Source organism: Piliocolobus tephrosceles, chromosome 7 (genome assembly GCF_002776525.5).
Source record: "Piliocolobus tephrosceles isolate RC106 chromosome 7, ASM277652v3, whole genome shotgun sequence".
Lineage (NCBI taxonomy): Eukaryota > Metazoa > Chordata > Mammalia > Primates > Cercopithecidae > Piliocolobus > Piliocolobus tephrosceles.
This window is the reverse complement of record NC_045440.1, coordinates 47,902,240-47,927,428: the sequence shown is the minus strand read 5'-3', so window position 1 is coordinate 47,927,428 and position 25,189 is coordinate 47,902,240. Positions and strand designations below refer to the sequence as shown.

The window sequence follows — 25,189 nt, the reverse complement described above, 5'->3', positions numbered from 1 at the left end:
ACTCTCATATCTGAAGAACGTTCATCAGGACAGGGACTGGGTCACACACCCTCACACCTACCCGCTCATCAAACCCGGCGATTCGCACGTGGTACTCTGGCAACGGCTTTCCCCTACCGTCATATTGACCTAAAACAAACCACAGCTTTGCTTAGGAACACCTTGTTAGACAACTGCCTGTATTTTAAAACATGTCTCTTGATCTACTTTTTAAAAAACCAATCTAACATAAAACTTTTTACTGAAAAGTTTTCATTTAAAGGAAACTGACTTTTAAAAAATGTTATTTCTCGGCCAGGCACAGCGGCTTACTCCTGTAATCCCAGCACTTTGGGGGGCCAAGGCGGGTGGATCATGAGGTCAGGAGATAGAGACCATCCTGGTTTACATGGTGAAACCCCATATCTACTTAAAATACAAAAAATTAGCCGGGCATGGTGGCAGCGCCTGTAGTCCCAGCTACTCGGGAGGCTGAGGCAGGAGAATGGTGTGAACTCAGGAGGCACAGCTTGCAGTAAGCCGAGACTGCGCCACTACACTCCAGCCTGGGCGACACGGCAAGACTCCAACTCAAAAAAAAAAAAAAAATTATTTCTCAATTTGACTGATTATGGAACTTAGTGCTCTATTCTGGACAAATCCTAAATAGAAAAATGATGCATTGACTAGAACACTGCATATCCTCAAGGCCAATCAAGCTGCACGTGACAAGGCTTACATTTAAATGTTTTTCTTGAAACGAACCATATGCAACTGCACAGTCGTTATTAATGACAAAGAAAAGTGTTTCTCCAAATATGTTTTTTCTTATACCCACTGAAATGAGAACATGAATAACCAGATTAAAACTTTTTTCTCCTCTGGCGAATATGGGGTGAAGAAAATGGAACATACACAGGTTTCCTCTGAAAAAGTCACGCCTTCAAATCTGGCCAATTTGCTGTGTATCTCTATCCTTAATATTATGATCATTTTTCCTGCAGGTCAGTGACTTATCATTAACTTGTCACTTTAAATGGAACTGTGTACACATCCCAGGAAGTAATCTGAGTCTACACCTGTATTATATTTCTGAAGAAAAGTTATTCAGGAGCAAAGTATGAAATGAATATGTTCAGAGGAAATCTATGATTGCTGTTTACCATTATTACCAAATGAAAATCTGAACATTTGTCAGAATCAGAAATATAAGAACTGTAATCTCATTAAACATTTAGTAATGTGTGCTCATTCATAATTATGGATTTTCCTAATGATGAAAAATTTGGTGAATTTTAAAATTCTTTAAAAAAAGAGATAACTGTCAATATCCCAGTATCACTATTCCAGAAACCACGAGTTCTTATTACAGTGCTGTGCTTCTGACAGTACAGTTCTGTCACCCCTGGAGGTTAACTCACCAGGAATCTCCAGCTCATTTCTCAGGAACTCCACTTTGAAGTCGCTCATCCAGGGCGAACATTCTTTCAGATTCCCAGGGGGTTTTGAGTCTTTGTTCATTTTCAAAAGTAGCATGTTGGTAATGTCACTGAAGTCACTGAGCTTCATTCTTAGTAGCTTAGAACCTCCTTTCCCAAAATGTTTATCAAATTCTTTTCCAAAAGTCTGAAATTAATAAGAATTTACTATAAAGACTGATGTTTAGTTTGGACTGTGGAAACGGCTCTAAGCTTATAAGTGTGTAATGAATGAAGTGTGCAATAATATATGTTTCTTCTCTGCTTTAAGATGTACAGTCTTGGTTGGGCATGGTGGCTCATGCCTGTAATCCCAGCACTTTGGGAGTCCAAGGTAGTAGCATTACTTGAGCCAAGGAGTTCGAGACCAACCTGGGCAACAAACATTAGCCAGGTGTGATGGCACGTGCCTGTAGTTCCATCTACTCAGGAGGCTGAAGCAGGAGGATCGCTATTGAGCCCAGGAGTCTGAACTGTCAGTGAACTATGATCATGCCACTGCACTACAGTCTAGGTGTCGCAGTGAGACTTTGTTTCTAAAAAAAAAAATTATAGTTTTGCTTTCCTTGAATATTTCAATACTCTAAAACATCCAGAGTTTGCCTTTTGTTTCCTGTGTTCCATTATAAGTGACATGGTTAATGCCTGTAATTCCAGCACTTTGGGAGGTCGAGGCAGGTGGATCACTTGAGCTCAGGAGTTCAAGACGAGCCTGGCCAACGTTGTGAAACCCCGTCTCCACTTAAAATACAAAAAATGAGCCAGGTGTGGTGGCTCATGCCTATAATCCCAGCTACTCGGGAGGCTGAGGCAGGAGAATCGCTTGAACCCGGGAGGCAGAGGTTGCAGTGAGCTGAAATCGTGCCACTGCACTCCAGCCTGGGTGACAGAGTGAGACTCTGTCTCAAATAAATAAATTAATTAAATAAATGACATGGTTAACCGGGCGAGGTGGCTCACGCCTGTAATCCCAGCACTTTGGGAGGCTGAGGGGGGCAGATCACGTCAGGAGCTCGAGACCAGCCCAGCCAATATGGTGAAACCCTGTATCTACTAAAAATAAAAAAAATTAGCTAAGTGCAGTAGCATGCGCCTGTAGTCCCAGCTACTCGAGAGGCTGAGGCAGAAGAATCACTTGAATCCGGGAGGCGGAGGTTGCAGTGAGCCGAGATCATGCCACTACACTCCAGCCTGGGCGATAGATCAAGACTCGGTCTCAAAAACAAAAAACATGGTTAGTAGTGACTTTTAGTTAATAAATCCTAATAAGGGCTTTAAAAACTTGGCGAAGTCATTTAACCTCTGTGCACTCATTGTCTAGTTACTGTTCTACATCATTATGATGACAAAAATAACTAAGAACAAAGTTAAAAACAGTAAAATAAAGGAAGTAGTTCAGTAGAAATAAATGGCTTATAATTTTTGATACCAACTGAAGAGAAAAATTTAAGAATGCCACTTTCTTTAGTAAAAGTCTTTCAAGTTATTATTTTGGGTAATAAGCCAGAAAAAATATTATTTAAATACTCTTTTATTTTTATTTTTTGAGACAGAGTCTTGCTCTGTCACCCAGGCTGGAGTGCGGTGGCGCTATCTCGGCTCACTGCGACCTCCACCTGCTGGTTCAAGTGATTCTCTTGCCTCACCCTCCCGAGTAGCTGGGACTACAGGTGTGCACCACCATGCCAGCTAAGCTTTGTATTTTTAGTAGAGACAGGTTTCACCATGTTGGCCAGACTGGTCTCGAACTCCTGACCTCGTTGATCCATCTGCCTCGGCCTCCCAAAGTGTTGGGATTACAGGCGTGAGCCACCGCGCCCAGCAGATATGTTTATTCCTAAAAGCAATTATTAAAAGTACTCTACCTTGGAACATATTAATTATCTCTTTGCATTAGCCTCTACTTAGATATTTATTTGAATTATAATTCTGATATCAAATAAAAAATAAATCTCAAGAGCCTTACTAGCAGTTACTCAACAGTTGTCAAGATTTACCTGATCATCTCTAATTAGAAATGTTCTTACCAAATTTATAACTAATGTCACAACATAAATCTGCTGTAAATGAAACGTGCTCTATTTTAAGATAATCCACTATAGGAAAATTGACATATATAAAACAGATTTCTTCTTTGATCTGTAAGTGGATGAAAAAAGTAGAAACAATCTTCAATTCTTAGAATACATGGAAATTAGCTATTTCCAAACATAATCAGCATTATCCTTTCTGAAAGGCATAATGCCCTTAAGGATCCTCTAAAGTCATATTTGAGGCACTTTGTTTTGGTAGATTATTCTTTGAATGAATGCAAGTTATTTTTGATTTGGTACAAAGTGGAAAGTTCTGGATAAATTTTCTAAGGTACTAGAAATAAAACTCCAAACACATCTCCTGCCTGAAAGGAACAAAGGAGGCCTCTGTGCACCCTGCAGGCTTGGGCAGGATCAGGTGCTGCTGCAGGGGGAAGAACTGTGCTTCCCATGGATAGCCCTGCAGGGCAGTCTCAGGGCTTCCAGCATCAAAGTGGCCATGAATTCCGAGACAAGAGACAACGTGCAGATAGGCTGAGGTGGCAGTGCGCTGGGGGCAGACTAGGCCGAAGGCTGTGTGGAGGCGGTGCTGCTAACGGGTATGGGTTTCTTTTTGTGGCGATGAAAATGTGCTAAAATTGATATGGTGATGATTTCATGACTCTGTGAATATACGTAAAACTGTTTTAAATGGATGACTTAAGGGCCATGTGAATTATATCGTAATAAAGCAGTTATTTAAAAAAGGATAAAGCTCTTCCTTTGCACTATACACAGTGGAACTTGAGAACTCTGGCAACAAGAGTTCCAAGACTTATCTAAGCCCTTAAATTTCTTGAGGTTTAATGAATAAAAGTAATTTTGACAAAAACTAGAAAGAAAAGTCAGTATGACCCAGGCTAAGCAGAGAGAATGTAAAGTAAGGTGTTTCAGGTGAGAAAGGAAGAACACTCGACTCTTCTGGAGATCACAGTTGGGGGAGGGATGGGAAAGGCTCTGAAAGGATGCTGCTGCCAAGCCCTAAGGGCAAGAAGTCTCCAGATGGAGGAGGGAGAGAAGGAGCCAAGCAGGCTGCAAAGGTGTGGCAACTGGGCTGACTGCAGTCTACTTGCTCCATCATTCCCATCACATGATGGTGTGTTTTCCTTCCAACTCCAGCACCCTCTGAAAGATCTCACACTTACCACACTTGTCCTAGGCACAGCTCTTGGTGAGCAGTTTTGTCACACAACCCCTTTGTATTTGGGGACTGGATCCTGAGCACCCAGAACTGTGCCCCGAACTAAGTGCTTGAAAATACTTATCAGCTTATTTAACACAAGCCATCTGAAGAACTGGAAATACCAATCTATATGTAACTTTCAGATCTAAAAATCTGAGCATGAACAACATGTAATGAAACTCTGAGGTTTTACCTACTAACCCACCTGCTACCAGCTAACCTAAACATATGTTATCAGTGTGTCACAGAAAGCATGAGATCTAATGCATTCAACAGACATTTTAAATCCAGAACTGTTAAATCATTAAATGTAAATATTGACTGTCACAATGATTCTGCTATCATAAAGGCAGGCTGTGCCAGTCCATACCTGAATAAACTTCCTTCTAAAAGCCCCTAGGCCTGGAGCTTTTGGGTCACCCAATGCTGCATACATTCTTTCATACATTTTTTCAATGTTTTTTTTATTTACAGGGGTTTTTGCCAGTTCAGCTCTTACATCATTGCTCCAATCCTGTTGGGGAGGGGGGATGGGGAAGGTAAGAAAAAAATCAAGTTAGATTGCAATTAAGTTTTACCCAAGTTCTATGTTTTATGTGCCAGAAGCTGTTCTATCATTACCTTAAAGAGCAGTTCAGGATTAGAGAGCTGATCCAAGGCGTTAATAAAATCTTGAATCACTCCTCCTTGATCCAACTTACTTTTAATCCTAATAAAAAAAATTTTACAAAGTTCAGGTAATCAAGTACCTTCCAAAAATCAATATATATTTTATATATTATACACATATAAAACAATGTATGTTATATATTATACATATATAAAATGTATGTTATCTATAACTAAATATAATTTATACATATCATATATATATAACCAACTATAGTAATTTAAAATTCCATCCAATGTTAAAATGAAGCAAGAGGCCGGGCGCGGTGGCTCAAGCCTCTAATCCCAGCACTTTGGGAGGCCGAGACGGGCAGATAACAAGGTCAGGAGATCGAGACCATCCTGGCTAATATGGTGAAACCCCGTCTCTACTAAAAAATACCAAAAAAAAAAAACAAAACAAAAAAACTAGCCGGCCGAGGTGGCGGGCGCCTGTAGTCCCAGCTACTGAGGAGGCTGAGGCAGGAGAATGGCGTGAACCCGGGAGGCGGAGCTTGCAGTGAGCTGAGATCCGGCCACTGCACTCCAGCCTGGGCGACAGAGCGAGACTCTGTCTCAAAAAGAAAAAAAAAAAAAAAAAAAGCAAGAAGCATTTATTTTATCAAGAGATGAGGTTCTTAAAAAAGAATTAATCCGATCCTACTCAGACTATTCCAAAAAACAACGGAGGAGGGAATACGTCCAAACTCATTCTAGAAGGACAGTATTATCCTGATACCAAAACCAGACAAAGACACATCAAATAAAAGGAAAACTATAGGGCAATATCCCTGATGAACATTAATGCAAAAATCCTCAACAAAATACTTGCAAACCAAATCCAACAGCACATTAAAAAGATTATTCATCATGACCAAGTGAGATCTATTCTAGAGATACAAGGATAGATCAACATACACAAATCAATCATATCAACACAACAGAATAAAGGACAAAAACCACTGATCATTTTAACTGATGTTGAAAAGCATTTGATAAAATGCAACATCCCTTCATGATAAAAAAAAAAAAAACAACTCTCAAAAAACTAAGTATAGAAGGAACATACCTCAACACAATAAAAGCCATATATGACACACTCATAGCTGGTGTCATACTGAACAGTGAAAAACTGAAAACCTTTTTCTAAGACCTTGAACACGTTAAGGATGCCCACTGTTATTCCACATATTACTGGGAGTCTTAGCTAGAGCAAGTTGACAAGAGAAAGAAATAAAGAGTATCTATATTAGAAAGGAAGAAGTCAAATTATCCTTGCTTGCAGCTGATACGATCTCATATTTGGAAACATCTAAAGACTCCACCACAAAACCATCAGAACTGATAAATTCAGTAAAGTTGCAGATACAAAAATCAACACACAAAAATCAGTAGCATTTCTATATGCCAGCAGTAAACAATCTGAAACAGAAAGCATAAAAGTAATTCTATTTACAACAGCCACAAATAAAAGAAAATACTTAGGAATAAACTTAGCCAAAGAAGTGAAAGATCTCTACAATGAAAACTGTAAAACACTGATGAAAGAAATTGAAGAGGACTCAAAGAAATGCAAAGTTACTTCATGTTCATGGATGGGAAGAATCAATACTGTTAAATCTGTCCACACTACCCAAAGCAATCTACAGAGTCAACACAATCCTTATCAAAATATCAATGACATTCTTCACATAGAAAAAATAATCCTAAAATTTGTATGGAACCACAAAAGACCCAGAATAGCCAAAGCCACCCTAAGCAAAAAAGAATAAAACTGGCACAATCACATTATCTAACTTCAAATTATATTACAGAGCTATAGTAACCCAAACAGCATAGCACTGGCATAAAAACAGACACATAAGCCAATGGAATAGAACAGAGAACCCAGAAATAAATTCACACAGCTGCGGTGAACCCATTTTTTGACAAATGTGCCAAAAACATACATCAGGCAAAGGACAGTCTCCAATAAATGGTCCTGGGAAAACTGGGTATCCATATGCAGAATAATGAAACTAGACCCCTATCTCTCACCACATAGAAAAATCAAATCCAAACGGATTAAAGACTGAAATCTAAGATCTCAACCTATAAAACTACAAAAACAAAAACAGGAAACTCTCCAGGACACTGGTCTGGGCACAAAGATTTCTTGAGTAATACCCCACAGGCACATGCAACCAAAGCAAAAATGGACAAACAGGAGGATCACATCAAATCTAAAAGCTTCTGCACAGCAAAGGAAACAATAAAGAGAAGAGACAATCCACAGAATGGGAGAAAACATTTGCAAACTACCCATCTGACAAGGAATATTATAATAACCAAAATATGGCCGGGCACGGTGGCTCACGTTTGTAATCTCAGCATTTTGGGAGGCCAAGGTGGGTGGATCACAAGGTCAGGCATTCAAGACCAGCCTGGCGCTGTCGCTACTAAAAATACAAAAATTCGTGGGGCATGGTGGTGCTTGCCTGTAATCACAGCTACTCAGGAGGCTGAGGCAGGAGAATCGCTTGAACCCAGGAGGCGCAGGTTGCAGGGAGCAAAGATTGCCCCAGTGCACTCTACCCTGGGCAACAGAGCAATACACCATCTCAAAAACAAACAAGCAAACAAACAAACAAAAAAAACCCAAAATATATAATAAGCTCAAACAACTCAACAGGAAAAAAATCTAATCTCATTTTTAAACGGGGCAAAAGATCTGAATAGACATTTCTCAAAAGAAAACATACAAATGGCAAACAGGTATATAAAAACGTGCTCAACATCAATGAACATCAGAGAAATGCAAATCAAAACCACAATGAGGTACCATCTCACCCCCAGCAATAACAAATGCTGGCAAGGATGTGAAGAGAGGACCCGTATATACTATTGGTGGGAATGTAAACTAATACAACCACTATGAAGAACACTATAGAGATTCCTTAAAAAAACTGCAACTAGAAGTACCATATAATCCAGAAACCCCACTGCTGGATATATACCCAAAATAAAGGATATCAGTATGATATCTGAACTCCCATGTTTATTGCAGCACTATTCACAATGGCCAAAATTTGGAAGCAACCTAAGTGTCCATGAACAGACAAATGGATGAAGAAAATGCAGTACATACATGCAGTAGAGTACTATTTAGTCATAAAAAAGAATGAGATCCTGTCACTTGAAACAACATGGTGGAACTTAAGGACATTATATTATGTGAAATAAGTCAGGCACAGAAAGACAAACTTTTTCTTCCTCATTTGTGGAAGCTAAAAATTAAAACAACTGAACTCATGGGGAGGGGAGGAGAGGTGGAAAGTGGGGATGGTTAGTGGGTACAAAAATATAGTTAGGAAAAACAGGATCTAGTATTTGGTGGCACAAAAGGGTGACTACAGTAAATTTTTATTGTACATTTAAAAATAACTAAAAGAGTATAACTGGAATGTTTATAACACAAAGAAATGATAAATGCTTGAAATGATGGATACTCCACTTACCCTGATGTGATTGTTACACACTGTATGCCTGTATCGAAATATCCCATGTACCCCATAAACATAGACACCTACTATGTACCCATAAAAATTAAAGCTTAAAATTAAAAAAAGAGCTGCTCTTAGATAAAAGCCAATCTTGCAACTGATGTCGACATTTTGACGTATATAACTCGATATAGTTTCTGAAGTTACGTTATGAAAGAGAAGATCACTTTTTTAAAAAACAGGGTCTCACTATGTTGCCCAGGTTGGACAGCAGTGGCAACTGACAAGTTCAGTCATAGCTCACTGCAGCCTTGAATTCCTGGACTCAAGCAATTCTCCCACCTCAGTCTCCTAAGTAGTTGGAAGTACAGTCATGCACCACCATGCTTAGCTTATTTTTACTTTAACATTTTAGAGATGAAATCTCACTATGTTGCCAAGGCTGGTCATGAACTCTTGGCCTCAAGTGATTCTTCCACCTCAGCCTCCCAAGTAGCTGGTATTACAGGCACGAGCCATCAAGCCCAGCAAGGTCACTTTCTTGACACACTGTCTTTCACATCTTTTTCTCTTCTTTCATTTTTCAAGACAACAGTTGTCTGTTCAGAGAAATGGTATGGTGGGCAGGGCCTCAGCAGGGCAGGGGTGTGTTCACAGACAAGCCACCCACTAACCAGAACAGAAGCTGTGCAAAAATCACAAGCATTCCTATACACCGACAATAAACAGAGATCCAAATCATGAGTGAACTCCCATTCACAATTGCTACAAAGAGAATAAAATCCCTAGGAACACAACTTACAAGGGATGTGAAGGACCTCTTCCAGGAGAACTACAAACCAATGCTCAAGGAAATAAAAGAGGACACAAATGGAAAAATATTCCATGCTCATGGACAGGAAGAATCAATATTGTGAAAATGACCATACTGCCCAAAGTAATTTATAGATTCAATGCCATCCCCATCAAGCTACCATTCACTTTCTTCATAGAATTAAAAAACTACTTTAAATTTCATATGGAACCAAAAAAGAGCCCTCATTGCCAAGACAATCCTAAGGAAAAAGAACAAAGCTGTAGGCATCATGCCACCTGACTTCAAACTATACTACAAGACTATAGTAACCAAATCAGCATGGTACTGGTACCAAAACAGATATATAGACTATTGGAATAGGCCAGAGGCCACAGACATAACGCCACACATCTACAACCATCTGATCTTTGACAAACCTGCCAGAAACAAGCAATGGGGAAAGGATTCCCTATTTAATAAATGCTGTTGGGAAAACTGGCTAGCCATATATGCAGAAAGCTGAAACTGGACCCCTTCCTTACACCTTATACAAAACTTAACTCAAGGTGGATTAAAGACTCAAACATAAGACCTAAAACCGTAAAAACCCTAGGCTGGGCATGGTGGCTCACACCTATAATCCCAGCACTTTGGGAGGCCGAGGCAGGTGGATCACGAGATCAGGAGATTGAGACATCGTGGCTAACATGGTGAAACCCTATCTTTACTAAAAAAAAAAAAATTTCCAGGCATGGTGGCACGGGCCTGTAGTCCCAACTACTCTGGAGGCTGAGGCACGAGAATCGCTTGAACCCGGGAAGCAGAGGTTGCAATGAGCCGAGATCACGCCACTGCACTCCAGCCTGGGTGACAGGGCGAGACTCTGTCTCAAAAAAGCAAAGCAAAACAAACAAACGAAAAACAAACCCTAGAAGAAAACCTAGGCAATACCATCCAGGACATAGGCATGGGCAATGACTTCATGACTAAAACACCAAAAGCAATGGCAAACAAACCCAAAATGGACAAATGGGATCTAATTAAACTAAAGAGCTTCTGCACAGCAAAAGAAACTACCATCAGAGTGAACAGGCAACCTACAGAATGGGAGAACGTTTTTGCAATCTACTCATCAGACCAAGGGCTAATATCCAGAACCTACAAAGAACTCAAACAAATTTACAAGAAGAAAACAACCCCATCAAAAAGTGGGCAAAGGATATCAACAGACATTTCTAAAAGAAGACATGCATACAGCCTACAGACATATGAAAAAATGCTCATCATCACTCGCCATCAGATAAATGCAAATCAAAACCACAATGAGATACCACCTCACACCAGTTAGAATGGCAATCATTAAAAAGTCAGGAAACAACAGGTGCTGGAGAGGATGTGGAGAAATAGGAACACTTTTACACTGTTGGTGGGATTGTAAACTAGTTCAACCATTACGGAAAACAGTATGGCAATTCCTCAAGGATCTAGAACTAGAAGTACCATATGACCCAGCCATCCCATTACTGGGTATATACCCAAAGGATTATAAATCATGCTGCTATAAAGACACATGCACACTATGTTCATTGTGGCACTATTCACAATAGCAAAGACTTGGAATCAACCCAAATGTCCATCAGTGACAGACTGGATTAAGAAAATGTGGCACTTATACACCATGGAATACTATGCAGCCATGAAAAAGGATAAGTTCGTGTCCTTTGCAGGGACATGGATGCAGCTGGAAACCAGCGTTCTCAGCAGACTATCGCAAGAACAGAAAACCAAACACCGTATGTTCTCACTCATAGGTGGGAACTGAACAATGAGATCACTTGGACTCTGGAAGGGGAACATCATACACCAGGGCCTATTATGGGGAGGAGGGGGAGGGATTGGATTGGGAGTTATATCTGATATAAATGACGAGTTGATGGGTGCTGACGAGTTGATGGGTACAGCACACCAACGTGGCACAAGTATACATATGTAACAAACCTGCACGTTATGCGCATGTACCCTAGAACTTAAAGTATAATTTAAAAAACAACAAAAAAAAAAGTGGACAGGATGACACTTGAGGCCGTCTACTGAGTCCTAATTAAAAGGAGGAGTCTTTCTGTGTATTTTAAATTACAGGACAATTTCAGGAGCTGATTTCAAAAATCATCTCAACTAGTCTATCCCAAGCAACCATGACCATATGAGCAGAATGCTTTGTTAGCAATGTAAGATGAAAGTATTTTACAAAGGAGATACATCCTGTAACAAGTAACATACCCAGAATAGATATAATCAACAAAGCGACAGCTAAGATTATTCTTCAATGACAGCTCTAATTAATTTGGAAACAAATTTAAGTGTCCACATACGTGCTTTAACCACATTTTTATAACTTGTAGTATCTGATCAACGTATTCTTTCTGTAATACTACCTACCTTGCCACAAACTCTTTATTCTTATGACCAGTAGAAGTATCCTTGAAGGAATAGCTTTCACTACTTATGATGAAGGGATAAACAATAGCCTGCGGGTAGTTATCAGTGATTTCTTCCACGGTGTGCTGAACAGCAACGGCTTGGTCTTTGTCCAGTAAGGCCACCATGTGGCTGATCCAGCCGATGAACTGCCAGCAGGGAACGGAAGAGATCTAAAATAGAGAGCTGAAACTTAATGCTGAGTAAAACATCTCACATCATCTGTTATAAAAGTAACATATGTCCAAAAAGAAGAAAACTCAGAAGTTTAAAAACGCAAGTACAAAACAAGTCTTCCATCCCTCAGCTCTCTTCTGCTGTGGCAATCACTGGACTCTCCCAGGCACTTTCTGTGCAGAACAGTCTTCTGTTGCAAGAATGGAATCACACGAGACAACTGGTGCTGGTTGTTCTTAGACGTACAGAAAAATCTTCTACTTCATTCCTCTTGGCAGCTGTGTAGTATTCCATGTTGTTTACTGCTCTATAATGAATATTTCAATTTTTTATCACACGTAATGTTGCAGTAGACATCCCTGTGCACATAACTTTAGTGTTTTTCTTTTTTTTTTTTTGAGAGGGAGTCTCGTTCTGACACCAGGCTGGAGTGCAGTAGCATGATCTTGCCTCACTGCAATCTCTGCCTCCCGGGTTCAAGCAATTCTCCTGCCTCCCTGAGTAGCTGGGACTACAGGCGCATGCCACCATGCCCAGCTACTTTTCGTATTTTTAGTAGAGATGGGGTTTCACCATGATGGCCAGGATGGTCTCAATCTCTTGACCTCATGATCTTCCTACCTCGGCCTCCCAAAGTGCCGGGATTATAGGCATGAGCCACTGTGCCCGGCCATGGTAAAGAATTTTTCAAATTTTCATTTCTAAAAATATTAGACTGACTACTTTCCAAAGTCTTTACCAACAATGGACATAATCAACTTTTAAAATCACTGTCGAGTTGAGAACGTGCCACTGCACTCCAGCCTCCAGCCTGGGTGAGAGTGAGACTCCGTCTCAAAAAAAAAAAAAAATTAAATCACTGTCAATCAGAAGTGAAAAACATCTAATTTAAATTTTCACGTTTCATTATTAGTGAGGCTGAATGTTCCATGTTTATTTGCCTTACGTCCTTTAATCACGCATGCATTTCCTCTCACCATTTTCTACTGGTCTGTTGTGACCATTTATTTTGTAGATTGCCAATGTCAGCTTTCTGTTTCTTGTATGTGTTGCAAACGTTTTTCTTTGTTTCTTTTTGGTTGGTTGCTTTTTTTTAAGACAGAGTCTTGCTCTGTCATCCAAGCTAGAGGGCAGTGGCGTGATCTCGGCTCACTGCAACCTCCATGTCCCGGGTTCAAGTGATTCTCCTGCCTCAGCCTCCCCAAGTAGCTGGGTTTACAGGCACCTGCCACCACACCCAGCTAATTTTTGTTTTTTTTAGTAGGGTTTCACCGTGTTGGCCAGGCTGGTCTTGAACTGCTGACTTTGTGATCCACCCGCCTCGGCCTCCCAGAGTGCTGAGATTACAGGCGTGAGCCACTGCGCCTGGCTTTTTATTTTTTTAACTTTGTATATGGTATTTTCTTTTTCTATATAGAAGTACTTCTTTTCTTTTTCTGTATAGAAGTCAAACTATTTTGCTTCATCGATTCTGGTGTTTGTTTCTTCGTTCCAAGACCATTTAAAAAAATGTATTCACATTTTCCTCTGATACTTTTAAGGTATCATTCTGAAGATAAAATCTGATGTGTTTGGAATGCTGGCGTGAGACTTGAGTATGGACAAGCTTCCTGAGTGCAAGTGTGCACTGAGGACAGCATGACGTGTGAGGATGGATCAGTTCACACAGCTCACGTAAGCTCATAGACAGGCTACCGGCTCCACTGCACGTGTCTACTGGGTGTTTTGACAACGTGGAGTGAATACTTTATGTCCTCACAAACTCAAATGCTGTTTTTATCATGTATAAATATTATATAGGAAAAAAACAAAATCATAATGAAGTTATTTAATTATTTGCTCACTTACCTTGAAGAAAAACACATACATGTTGCATTTCTGAATTTACCTTAACCTGTTTAATACCTACTGAGAAAGTCTACTATTCAGAATGCAGAAAAAGGTAGAGGCAGTGGTTAGGGCCCTAAAAGTCAAACTGGGTCCCCGCAGCCCAGAGATCAACATTATTTAAAAACTCACCATGCAAAGCTAATAGAGAACGAACCATGTAACTCTTTGTGAACTATTCCATTTTCAACTCAAAGCTTGGCCCTGTCTTCCAGTTACATGTCTATAAAAGTCAACTACGAAGCCTTTCAGAGGCTCTGCACTTTGCAAATGAAGTCAGTGGAGCCCTCCTGCACACAGACAGAGCCCAAAGGACAGGAGTGCAACTGGCAGTGCAGCCCTTGGTGGGGCCAAGGGGCAGGTCATGTGGAGGGGTGCGGGTTCCTCCCATGTCCACACACTGACCCCTCACTCCTGCTCACAGGTCCCAGACCCCTCCGGACACCGTGCTGCTGGAAGGTGTTGTGCTCCTGGGAGGTGGGATGCAAGCTGAACTTGCTCACTCCCTCTGTGCTAAATGACAGGTGAGCACTGGGCACAGCAAATGTGACTGGCCACAGTCACTCCACCTCCAACTCTCTGGGTCCTTGTTCAAACACAGTGTTCTTATCAACACCCACAGAGGAAAATGGGTAAATGCGAAAACTCATTTTTGCAGCTTTAAATTACCTATGTCCTCAGAATGTAGCAGAATTCACAGCTGGCTGGGAAAAGCTATAATACACGCACTGCACACATTAACGCGTTTGGATATAAATAAGTGTATCTTTATGTTCTGTAAAGTTCCTTACCGCCAAGTCGAATAAAGACACCAACCTCTTTTGTCATGAGACTCAAAGTCTCCTCTGGATACCGTTCTATAATCTGAAGTAATCTAGGAAACTTCAATCTGGCTTCATTGGAATTTAATTTTAAAGCTTTCAACATTTTCTCCACCACAAGTGCTGGATACGCCTGCAGTTCTGCAGAATCAGTAACTATCAATGACACCAAAGAAGAGAGCAATGGTCAATATATCCACTTGTCCATAAACTATGACCTTAAATGTTAACATGTTCCCTTTTTGCCTTGTATTTTTTAGTGTCATTGTTCTTTTTTTGTTGTTGCTGAGACGGAATCTCGCTCTCTTGCCCAGGCTGGAGTGCAGTGGTGTGATCTTGGCTCACTGCAAGCTCCACCTCCCGGGTTCAAGCCATTCTTCTGCCTCAGCCTCCCGCGTAGCTGCCACCACGCCTGGCTAATTTTTTTGTATTTTTAGTAGAGATGGGGGTTTCACCATGTTAGCCAGGATGGTCTCGATCTCCTGACCTCGTGATCCGCCCACCTCGGCCTCCCAAAGTGCTGGGATTACAGGCGTGAGCCACTGCACCCGGCCATTGTTCTTTTCTTAACTACCACTGTACACCAACAAACACCAGGTACAGTTTTGTATCTATCCTGAAGCCAAATTCTTCCATTAGAGTGCCCATTCTGCACGAAGCACAGTTTGAATCCTGGGCTGGGAACACAAGGGGCAGTTGGTGGTCACTGAATTTATTCCAGGAGCATGAAGCAGGCCACATGAGCCAGTAATATTGAAGCTGCAAGCAAAATATCAAAGTAAAAATTAAACAAATGGAAAGAGAGGACCACTTGACTCCATTTAAATGTAGGTCATGTTGCTTAGAGAGGCCATTGTCTCTCTCTTTTTTTTTTTGAGACCGAGTCTCGCTCTGCCACCCAGGCTGGTGTGCAGTGGTGCAATATCAGCTCACTGCAACCTCTGCCTCCTGGGTTCAAGCGATTCTCCTGCCCCAGCCTCCTGAGCAGCTGGGACTATAGGCATGGGCCACCACACCCAGCTAATTGTTTTGTATTCTTAGTAGAGTTGGGGTTTCACCACGTTGGCCAGACTGGTCTCAAGTGATCCACTGCACCTGGCTGCCATTGTCTCTTAAAAAGACAATAGGATTTTCAAAATATTTGTAATTTGAAAACAAATAGGCGACCAAAGGTATGTACAAAATTCGTAAGACTTTATGCTGACATAATGGAACACTAGCTTTTTAATTTTGCAATTCACCTGATGCATTCTCTTCTTCCTTGCGTAGCTGTTGGTCACAGAAATCTGCCAGCGTCATGTAAGCATCAATCACCCCAGCTGCAGGCCTACAGCTCCAGGAGGTAGGCTGGGCCTCCTCCTCAGCTGCCTGCACAGCCTCAGAGAGGTGCTGGAATGCTCTCTGGTACAGACCCGCGATCACCTGGAATTCACAGAGACCTCAACCCATGAGCATGACTGAAGTTTTCTCAAAGAATTCTGCTTTCCATTTGTGACTCATGACACATAAATGGATCAACAGTTCCAAAGTAACACTGAAGCTGTGGAACTGGAAAAATAAGAGTCCACACTGGCTGTGAAGGAGCAAGCAATTCCAGTAAGATCCTCAGCACATAACAACTGGCCAAACAAAAATGCAAGTCCAGTGCAGGCCAGATGGTACACAAGCAACACAGAGCTGGGTCTGGTCAGTGCAGTACATGGCTGTCGGGAATATAAGAGGGAGATGGAAGTTGGCTCCTGCCCTCAGTGTCCTGCACAGACGCTGGTAGCATCATGGAGGGAAAAGAGAAGGCCCCACAACTGAGGTGAGGCAGGACATAGTGAATGAGAAGGAAGCAGGTAACTATTGAAAAAACAAAATAATCAGCAAGAAGCTAAGCAAAGCAGGCACTAAATAAAAAAGCAGAAAAGGCTGATTTGTTCCGTAAGCTAGTGGGACGTCTGAATGGTGATGGGTGGGGAAATTTAATAAACAAAAGTCATAAAAGAACTGTCCACAGTTCTGTCAATCCAAAAAATATTAAAATTCATGACTTTCAATATTAAAAAATTTGTATCATTCAAATAAATAGGAAGCACAAAGAATGTCAATTTTCCACATAAGAAAATTGGCTGTGCATAACTGTCAAATATATTTTAAAAACACAAAGCAATACCCTATTACTTTCCTGTAGCCTGAACACTGCACATTGAAGACATACACAGCACACTAGCATAAAACATTCTTCCAGTATTACCTTCTCCGAATCCTCTGAACTGGATCCAGAAAGCTCTAAGATTCTTCTAGCCTTGTCCTCCTCGATTTCAGCAAGGCAGGCTGGCTCACTGCTGAGAGCATTAGCTATGATCCTGTAAGTTGTACCCAAGAGAATGTTCTGGTCACGGGAAGCCAGAATATTTTTGCTTAAGTAGCTTGACACGTTGTTCTCATCTGTTGGATTAAAAAAACAAACAAAACAAAAACAAACACTGTGTGTATGTGTGTGTGTGTAATTAAAAAGAAGAAATTCGTTGTCTACAAAAGTTTTCTTTTGTTTTTGGAACAGGGTCTCCCTCTGTTACCCAGGCTGGAGTGTAATGACACGATCTTGGCTCACTGTAACCTCTGCCTCCCGGGCTCAAGCGATCATCCCACCTCAACCTCCCAATTAGCTGGGACTATAGGCTTGTACCACTATGCCCGGCTATTTTTTGTATTTTTGGTAGAGATGGGGTTTTGCCATGTTGCCCAGGCTGGTCTCGAACTCCTGAGTTCAAGCAATCCTCCCACTTTGGCCTCCTAAAATGCTGAGATTACAAGTATGACCCACCGTGCTTGGCCTAAAGTTTTATATTAATAAATTAATAAAAATAAATATTGAAAGTATAAGAAACTGACTTCAAATACCGGCTAGGGAATTTCTTGAACTCACATATTAATGAAAAATGTTCTTTGTTAGAAGTAACTGTATCAAAGTCCACAGAGGCTAAGCAACTGAAACTTTCATTTCATTCAAGCATCATCATTCTGCAATTTTTCAAAGCACCTAATTGTTATAAAGAATAGGAAACGGGTACTGTGTTTGTACATAAATTAATAATCCAGAGTAGGTCTTTAAATTGGCACTGTGGCCCACAGCAAATGAAGCAACAGGCACTGCTGCATTTAAAGTTCTAGTTCTACTGTGACTGTGTGGTTCTGGGCAAGGAGCTGGATCAGCGCTGGTTAAGTCTGCAGTGTCCAGAGGTGCGGTAACAGTGTTGAAACTAGGAGGCCTGATCAACCACATGCCCTCCTTGCCTATGGTCTGACAGTTCCCTGCCAGAGTTATCTCACATACAGGATCACAACTACTGGCCCTGCTTATCATGCAAGGCTGTTACCAACTACAACCATACTCTAACTGTGTAATTATTATTATATGGGTATATGGACACTAATATTAACATCAGCAAACTCCTCCTCCTCCCCTCAAAAAAACCCATATAATTATGTAGCAATAATCAGGATAATTTTCTTCTTCTTTTTTTAGACACAGGGTCTCACTATGTTGTCCAGGCCAGAATACAGTGGCAACTCACACAGGCACAATCATGGCTCAATGAAGCCTCAAACTCCTGATCTCAAGCCATCCTCCCGCCTCAGGCTCCCCAGTAGCTGGGACAAAGGGTGCATGCCAACAAGTCCAAGTAGAATGATCTTCTCTTCCTGGGATCAGTGTAAAAGAGTGCTTCTCCCCTAGACACCTTTATTGAGGCTGATACTTCAGAGCTGGTCTGGGAACCCAGCTGGATCATGCCTGATCAGAATACTAGCACACATCCTCAGACACAGGGCAACAGAGCAGGGGACAAGACCCAAACCTGCCCAAGAAAGCTTTCCTCCTTTAATGTAGTCTTAAAGACTACATTATTTTGGGAGGAAATAGCTTTTTTTTTTTTTTTCTGAGACAGAGTTTTGCTCTTGTCAACCAGGCTGGAGTGCAGTGGCGCGATATGGGCTCACTGCAACCTCCACCTGCCAGGTTCAAGTGATTCTCCTGCCTCAGGCTCCAGAGCAGCTGGGACTACAGACAGGCGCCTGCCACCACGCCCAGCTAGTTTTGTTTTTGTTTTTGTTTTTCTTTTTTTTGAGATGGAGTCCTGCTCTATCGCCCAGGCTGGAGTGTAGTGGCACGATCTCAGCTCACTGCAAGCTCCATCTCCCGGGTTCACGCCATTCTCCTGCCTCAGCCTCCCAAGTAGCTGGGACTATAGGCGCCCACCACCAAACCTGGCGTAATTTTTTTGTATTTTCAGTAGACACAGGGTTTCACTTTGTTAGCCAGGATGGTCTCAATCTCCTGACCTCGTGATCCACCCGCCTCAGCCTCCCAAAGTGCTGGGATTACAGGTGTGAGCCACCGTGCCCGGCCTAATTTTTTTTTTTAGTAGAGATGGGGTTTCACCATGTTGGCCAGGATGTTCTCAATCTCCTGACCTCGTGATCCACCCACCTTGGCCACCCAAACTGCTGGGATTACAGGCGTGAGCCACTGCACCCAGGCTGAAATGGCTCTTCATGTTTGTTTATATCTTATATGCAAACAAAGTTTTCAAAATAATTAAACTATCATTCTCTGGCTCACTTTGCTATATTCACTAAAATTACTGCAAAGATTTACCTCCCAAATGTCAGATGATTCAGCACAAAGAATAAGAAGATACATAAGACAATATAACACAGCCCTCTAAGATGTATGTGGATAAAAGCGGTCAACTTACCCAACAAAGAGACTGTTTTCAGCACAGTGAGCACCTGCTCAGAACAGCCCTGGGACCGGCTCCGGCAGTGGCTCAAGCGGCAGTAGCTCTGCACCCAGCTCACCAGCCAATCTTCTCTGGTTTTCGACTCTTTATGCAGCTCCTTCAGTAGTTTCATGGCAAGTGAGAAATTGTTCTGTATTAATAGAAAAAGAGAAGGTGGTATGATGATACACAAGTGACAGAAGTTTCAAACTGGCCTGCTTCCCCCTTTGCACGACACAATCCACCGGAGAGTAACAAATCTATTTCTTTAGCTTCAATTATGTCTCTAAATGTATCACTGGGATATAATTCATATTTAAAGAGTACAATTCAGGCCAGGTTTAGTGGCTCAGGCCTGTAATCCCAGCACTTTGGAAGGCCAAGGAGGGAGGATTACCTGAGTCTAGGAGTCTGAAACCAGACTAGGCAACATAGTGAGACCCTGCCTCTAAAAAAATTTTTAAAATTAGCCAGCACCATGGCACGTGCCTGTAGTCCCAGTTACTCTGGACACTAAGGTAGTAGGATCACTTGAACCTGGGAGGTTGAGGCTGCAGTGAGTTGCTGTGTACTCTACCCTGGGAAACAGAGCAAGACTGTCTCAAAAAAAAAAAAAAAAAAAAAAAAAAAAAGGTAGGGGCAGGGTGGGTACAATTCAGTATTTTTGAGTATATTTACAAAGTTGTGCAACCACCCCTAATTCCAGAACATTTTCATTACCCCAAAAAGAAATTCACTGTCTGTTCTGAGTCACTACCCAGCCATTGGCAACCATAAATTTCCTTCCTTTCTCTATGGATTTGCCTACACCAGACATTTTGTAACAATGGTATCAGAAAATAAGTGGTGATGGCATCTTTTACTTAGCATGATGTTTTCCAGGTTCATGCACGTTGTAGCACCTGTCAGCTCTTCTTTCCTCTTTATGGCTGAATAATACTCCATTGCACGGACATGCCACTTTTTTTTTTTTTTTTGAGATGGAGTTTCACTCATTGCCCAGGCTGGAGTGCAATGGCGTGATCTCAGCTCACTGCAACCTGTGCCTCCTGGGTTCAAACAATTTTCCTGCCTCAGTTTCCCAAGTACCTGGGATTACAGGCGTGTGCTACCACGCCCAGCTAATTTTTGTATTTTTAGTAGAGACGGGAGTTTCTCCATGTTGGCCAGACTGGTCTCGGACTTCCGACTTCAAGTGATCCGCCCGCCTTGGCCTCTCAAAGTGCTGGTATTACAGGCCTGAGCCACTGCACCTGGCTGGACATGACACATCTCATTTTGGGTTGCTGCCACCTTCCAGTTATTTTGAATAATGCTCCTGTCAACATTTGTGTATTAATTTCCATGTGAACTTAAGCTTTTGTTTCTCATGGGTCTGGGAGTGTAATTGCTGTGTCATAAGGTAACTCTAGGTTCAACTGTTTTTGTTTGTTTGTTTGAGGCAAAGTTTTGTTCTTGTCACTCAGGTTGGAGCACAGTGGCACAATCTTCGCTCTCTGCAACCTCCATCTCCCAGGTTCAAGTGATTCTCCTGCCTCAGCCTCCTGGGTAGCTGGGATTACAGGCATGTGCCACCAAGTCCGGCTAATTTTTGTATTTTTAGTAGAGACAGGCTGGTCATGAACCCCTGACCTCAGGTGATCCACCTGTCTCGGCCTCCCCAAAGTGCTGGGATTACAAGCGTGAGCGCCCGGCCTCGACATTTATTTTTTTTTAAGTATAGTCAAGTGAAGCATCAGAAGTGGAGAATCAACAAAGAAATCTGGTAAATGGTTGTGATCAATTAGTTGTAAAAACCACTGCACTTGGACCAGCCTCTATGTTTAACTTTTTCAGGAAATGCCAGACTGTTTTCCACAGCAGATGCACCATTTTACATTCCCACCAGCAGTTCAGAAGGTTTCCAGTTTCCCACATCTTCTCCAAGGTTTGTCATCTGTGTGTTTGCTTCCAGCCATCACAGTGGGTGTGAAGCGGTGTCTCATTGTGGATTTGATTTGCATTTCCCTCAAGCCTAGTGACACTGAGCATCTTTGCATGAGCTGGTTGGCCATTTGCCTATCTTCTTTGGAGAAATGTGTATTCAAACACTTCATGCCCATTTCTTAATTAGGTTGTTTGACTCTTTACTGTACAGTTGTGAAGCATTCTTTATGTATTCTGGATACTAGACCCTTATCAGATAAGTGACCTGCAAATAGTTTCTCCCATTACATGAGTTGTCTTTATACATTCTTCGGCTTCTCAGGTAATGCACGATAGTTTTAATTCTGAATACAATTGACCTATTTTTTAGTTGCTTATATAATGTCTTCTTAAATCTACACCTCTAATTCTCTCTCAAGCTTCAAAAGACATTTTCATCAGACTTTGGTTTTCCTAATTACTGCCCTTTCAACCACCCAGAGAGAAATCCAAATTGTTCCCAGCCAGACACTCTCATCACTCCTGTCACCTCGGGTTGTCCAGGATCTCCTTACAGAGCACCTCTCTTGCCCTGCTCACTCCCACCCCACTCCCCTAATGTGGAGCTTCCTGGTCTTTCTCTGTCTTTGCTTTCCCCAAAGCTGTCAATCTCCCACACAGCTTACAACTGGCCACCATGCATGGAACCTTCAATGGCCTCCTGAACCCTGCAAGGATGCAGCCTCTCGCCCTCTGTAAACCTAGCGTAAGACTCTGCATTCTGTTTCTCACTTTCATGTTTCTGTGTGCGTGACTCCTGGAATACCTTTCTCCTCTCCATGCGCAAATCTTTCCATACCCATAAAGCCTACCCTAAATCACAGCCCCCTTCCCCAGACACCTCCCTGTCGAAGGTGGAAGCTCTTCTCTTCCCTGCGCCCACCAGGCTTTGCTGACATCTCTCTTCTTTGCCCACCAGTGCTGTTGTCATCATGTGTGCAGCCCCCACTCTCACTAGATAGTAATAATGGCAGGGAACATGTCTTTCCGCTCATCGTGCCAGTTTCCTAACTACACTGAGGTCCTGTCCCCATGACCCCAACTCCCTCACCACTAAATCCTTTAGTTCAGATCACCCCTTCTGGCCACACCCTGCTCTTCTCTCACCCAGTTCCTGCTCTGCCTGCCTCTAATTGGATTTTCTGTTATTTGCAATATAAAAATTCTTACTTGATATTACACTCATCCAAAGAAAAATCTATAAATGAGCATTTAAACCTACAAAAAAGAAATATTATTTCTACTAGAATATCATCCTTTGCCTTGCAATAGCAACTGATATAGGGTCATTAACATAGCAAGCTTCCATAGTATGTTTAAAAATTATATACATTTAAATAGATTACATGCCATTTTTAAGCAATGTATATATTTAATATCAAGAAAGGGTCCTAGTATTAAACGATAATTCCTACAAAGTAAACCTAAAAATAATTTGTAACTAACTGGTAAGGATTCATTTTGAAATGATTAACAGGAACATAATAAACTCTAGAGGCTCTCTGGAGACTTTTGAATAAGTGCTCCTTCAAGTTTCCTTTTTTTTTTGAGACAGGTTCTCACACTGTCGCCCAAGCTGGTCTCTAACTCCTGGGCTCAAGTGATCTGCCTGCCTTGGCCTCTCAAAGTGCTGAGATTACAGGTGTGAGCCACTGCACCCAGCCCAGTTTACTTATAAAGAGAGAAAAAAAATAACACCTACTCAATTATTTTAAGGTTCAGACTATAAAGAAAAGCTAAAATTAGAGAAAAGCTAATTTAGCAAAATCCTGTGACATAGCAGGAAAGACAGACATGAGTACCCACCTGCTTCCGGGCACTGTCTACCATCTTCATTTTCATGGAAAACTTGCAGCTCCTGATCAGGGAGCTGATATCTTCTTCCTGCTCTTGCACGTCCATCCTGTCACTGGGGTCTCCATCTTCATCCACATTCATACTATTATCTTCTGGAAGAGGGGTAAGCTTCTCCTCTATTTTGCTGAGAAAGAAACATCTACACAAAGAAAAACGAGATAATGTCAGACTCAGGAATAGGAAGCTGCTGGGTAGCAATTACAGGCAGAAATTCTACACCTTAGTAAATATTTGTTCTTTTTTTTTTTTTTTTTTTGAGATGAATTTCACTCTGTCGCCCAGGCTGGAGTGCAGTGGTGCGATCTAGGCTCACTGCATGCTCCGCCTCCCAGGTTCACATCATTCTCCTGCCTCAGCCTCCTGAGTAGCTGGGACTACAGGTGCCCGCCCCAACATCCGTCTAATTTTTTGTATTTTTAGTAGAGACAGGGTTTCACCATGTTAGCCAGGATGGTCTCGATCTCCTGATCTCGTGATCCGGCCGCCTCAGCCTCCCAAAGTGCTGGGATTACAGGCGTGAGCCACCGTGCTTGGTCTACCCTTTTTTTTTTTTTTTCCGAGATGGAGTCTCATTCTGTCACCCAGGCTGAAGTGCAGTGGCATGATCTCGACTTACTGCAACCTCCACCTCCCGGGTTCAAGCGATTTTCCTGCCTCAGCCTACTGAGCAGCTGGGACTACAAGCGTGCACCACCACCCCCGGATAATTTTTGTATTTTTAGTAGAGAGGGAGTTTCACCATGTTGGCCAGGCTGCTCTCGAACTCCTGACCCTCAGGTGATCCACCTGCTTTGGCCTCCCAAAGTGCTGGGATACAGGTGTGAGCCACTACACCCACCCTTTGTTCACATTTAAAACCAAAAATATACACTCTAGGTATTGACTTACTCTCCATTTTCATAAATCAACTCCTTAAAGATCACCAATGAGATATATACAATTTTTTTTTTTTTTTTTTGAGACAGAGTCTCCCTCTGTCACCCAGGCTGGAGTGCAGTGGCACGATCTCAGCTCACTGCAACCTCTGCCTCCTGGGTTCAAGTGATTCTCCTGCCTCAGCTTCCTGAGTAGCTGGGATTACAGGTGCGTGCCACCATGCCCAGCTAATTTTTATATTTTTGGTAGAGATGGGGTTTCACCATCTTGGCCAGGCTGGTCTTGAACTCCTGACCTCATGATCTGCCTGCCTCAGCCTCTCAAAGTGCTGGGATTACAGGAGTGAGCCACCATGCCCGGCCACCAGTGATATTTTAACAGTACTTTTCATACATCACTCAATGCTTCCAGTTGCACAGAATAAAATGTTCAACCTCATCATTTTCTTTTCTTTTTTTTTGAAGACAGAGTATGGCTCTGTCACCCAGGCTGGTGTGCAGTGCTAAGATCTCAACTCACTGCAAGCTCCACCTCCCGGGCTCAAGCCAACCTCCTACCTCAGCCTTCTGAGTAGCTAGGGCTATTGGCGCAGGCCACCATGCCCAGCTAATTCTTTTTTTTGTTTTTTGTTTTGTAGAATCGTGGTTTCATCGTGTTGCCAGGCTGGTTCTGAACTCCTGAGTTCAAGCAATTTGCCTACCTTGGCCTCCCAAAGTGCTGG

The 25,189-nt window shown here is 42.0% G+C and overlaps 1 protein-coding gene across 1 annotated transcript in view; it reads right to left on the bottom strand.

Annotated features, from left to right (window-relative positions):
* PRKDC (protein kinase, DNA-activated, catalytic subunit) overlaps positions 1-25,189 on the bottom strand; it is a 178,103-nt gene that overhangs the window by 10,367 nt on the left and 142,547 nt on the right. Inside the window, exons 68-77 of the mRNA XM_026456198.1 lie at positions 23,542-23,731; positions 19,747-19,921; positions 17,241-17,434; positions 16,243-16,423; positions 14,997-15,157; positions 12,078-12,289; positions 5,334-5,421; positions 5,083-5,226; positions 1,401-1,605; positions 62-129 (exon numbers count right to left, since the gene is read on the bottom strand). Of these exons, the coding sequence (XP_026311983.1) occupies positions 62-129; positions 1,401-1,605; positions 5,083-5,226; positions 5,334-5,421; positions 12,078-12,289; positions 14,997-15,157; positions 16,243-16,423; positions 17,241-17,434; positions 19,747-19,921; positions 23,542-23,731 (1,618 nt within the window). The remainder of the gene's footprint in view (positions 1-61; positions 130-1,400; positions 1,606-5,082; positions 5,227-5,333; positions 5,422-12,077; positions 12,290-14,996; positions 15,158-16,242; positions 16,424-17,240; positions 17,435-19,746; positions 19,922-23,541; positions 23,732-25,189) is intronic.